Source organism: Dendrobium catenatum, unplaced genomic scaffold (genome assembly GCF_001605985.2).
Source record: "Dendrobium catenatum unplaced genomic scaffold, ASM160598v2 fragScaff_scaffold_1510, whole genome shotgun sequence".
Lineage (NCBI taxonomy): Eukaryota > Viridiplantae > Streptophyta > Magnoliopsida > Asparagales > Orchidaceae > Dendrobium > Dendrobium catenatum.
In genome coordinates, this window is record NW_021319972.1 from 1 (window position 1) to 2,082 (window position 2,082).

The 2,082-nt window shown below is 33.0% G+C and overlaps 1 protein-coding gene across 1 annotated transcript; it reads left to right on the plus strand.

Annotated features, from left to right (window-relative positions):
- Window positions 1-63: 63 nt before the first annotated feature.
- LOC110094265 (superoxide dismutase [Fe] 3, chloroplastic-like) lies at window positions 64-1,631 on the plus strand. The gene is made up of 4 exons (XM_020819460.2): window positions 64-237; window positions 316-342; window positions 428-451; window positions 1,312-1,631. Exons 1-4 carry the CDS (start codon window positions 79-81, stop codon window positions 1,435-1,437), a joined length of 336 nt encoding a protein of 111 aa, XP_020675119.1. The 5' UTR covers window positions 64-78; the 3' UTR covers window positions 1,438-1,631.
- The last annotated feature ends 451 nt before the right edge of the window (window positions 1,632-2,082 follow it).

The window sequence follows — 2,082 nt, forward strand, 5'->3', positions numbered from 1 at the left end:
AGTACTGGCTTCTTCAAATCATGCAGCCTTACAACTTGAATTTCTAAAAATATCCCTTGCTGGCCTAGAGAACCAGCAATGAGAATTATAGAAATTATAGAAAAGGGCGTTTCTTACATGATACTTCCTGCTCTTTATAACACTGCTAATTTTGTTGTCTCAGTGAAGAGAGAGGAGAAAAGGCTAGCTGTGGTCAGAACATCAAATGCTGTCTGTCCACTAGTTTTTGATGATATTGTAAGTTGAATTCGATTTATGCATGCTTTGATCAGGCCTAATCCAGAGACCATGACTGATGATTCGTGTTTATTGCAGCCTCTTATAGCTCTTGATATGTGGGAGGTAACAATCTTGAATCCATACAATATATGTCACTGCCTTCTGTAATGACTGACAACTGACTATCTTACCTGTATTGTTGTAACAGCACGCTTACTATCTTGATTACAAGGTATCCTTTCTTACCCTTTTACATTTATGCCATAGTTGGCTTGATAAATCCTTTATCAATTTCATGACTTACAGTTTATTTATCAATTCCTATTTTATGATGCATGTGAATCGGGCACTGGACTCAATTATTTTTAAAAATAATAAAACACAAACATAAGTTGACTTGGTGTTTAAAAATATATATTTTAATGTTATATGATTAAAACATTCATCCTTCGCTTTTATTATATACTTCTAAATTAAATATGTCATATAATAGGAATAAATAAACTATGATTTTTTCTTACCAGTGAAGTATAAGACTTAGGTTTCATTTGGGATGTGGCTTTTTTATTTCTTTTTAAAGCAGTTTTTTAGTATAAATTTTTTTTAAACTAAAATTTTTTGTATTAAAAAGCTGTTTTAGAAAGCAATAAAAAGCTGTCCAAAACGAATCCTTAATAATATTTATTTTGAAGTGAGATTAATATTAATAGAGAGTGATAGAGAGGGAAAACTAGAGCAGAATGCAAAATAAGATTGATGCTAGAGTCTAGACTGAATCTTGTTGTAGTGGAGGTTTGTGTTTATATGTGCCTAACACTTATCCACGAAGTGCTTAAGAGCTATCCAAGAGGTGTCCTTAGAGTGTTGATTGTTGAAGCTCTTAAAAAAAGTTATAAAACGAGACACTGTGGTTAATGTCTGACTAAGTATCTGACACGCCATTGCATTAATTTAGAAGTGCCTGTTTAGCTTTTCTTTTTTATGCATGTTGAAATTCTTTAGTTAGATTGAGAACTGATTGATGATCATCACCAGAAAATACTAAGGCTCATACATACTAGATTTCTAGTTGACATGTTATTCATTTTTCAGGATGACAGAAGAAGATATGTCAGCAATTTCATGAACCATCTAGTGTCCTGGCATTCAGCTATACTTCGTATTGCTCGAGCTGAGGCTTTTGTAAATCTTGGAGAGCCAAAGATTCCAGTGGCATGAGACCTTGAAGGTGATTTAATCAAAACTTATCCGTTGCTGCAGTCTGTATATAACTAGATACAAAACATCCTTTAAATGTGAATGAACTAAGCAAGAAAAAATTGGAAATTTTATGGATCATGATGTTATTGAATTTGTAATGAGGATGCAAGAATTTTTGATATAAAGTTCAAGTCGTTTTTATCTGGTTGCAAGAAGTTTCTTTCTGTTTTACAAGATATTATTATTTTGTGCTAGACTAGTATTGTTGCCTAGCAAAATGATAAGGAAATGTTTTGTATTGCAACCAAAAGTTTAAGCAAGATATCCTGAGCAATTTTTTCCCCAGAAAATAATGTGATTTTATCTTGAACAGCAATGAAATATATTCCTCCTCCCATTGACATGCATAGGTTTGATTTTCTTTGATAAAAATGAGAGGTGTTGCTTCTTATTATTCCTTCCATGACAAGATGTAGTTCAATCTTTAGTATCAGACCTGTGAGTACAGCTGAGGATATTGTTGTGGAAACTTGAAAGATGGCGAGGCGTAGAGTGTGTTGCTGAAACCATCTGGAGAATGCTGTGAGATAGAATCTGGTTCTAACTTTTCTTGAAGACTTTGCTGTTCTATAATCTCGGGCAAATGGAGTTATCTTCTTTGTT

What these genes read in the sequence shown, in the direction of transcription:
- LOC110094265 (XM_020819460.2), top strand. Translation starts at nt 79, where the DNA reads ATGAGAATTATAGAAATTATAGAAAAGGGCGTTTCTTACATGATACTT. An exon ending in TAGCTCTTGATATGTGGGAG is followed by an intron (nt 343 to 427) that starts GTAACAATCTTG and finishes TTGTTGTAACAG; the next exon opens with CACGCTTACTATCTTGATTA. An exon ending in CTTACTATCTTGATTACAAG is followed by an intron (nt 452 to 1,311) that starts GTATCCTTTCTT and finishes TTCATTTTTCAG; the next exon opens with GATGACAGAAGAAGATATGT.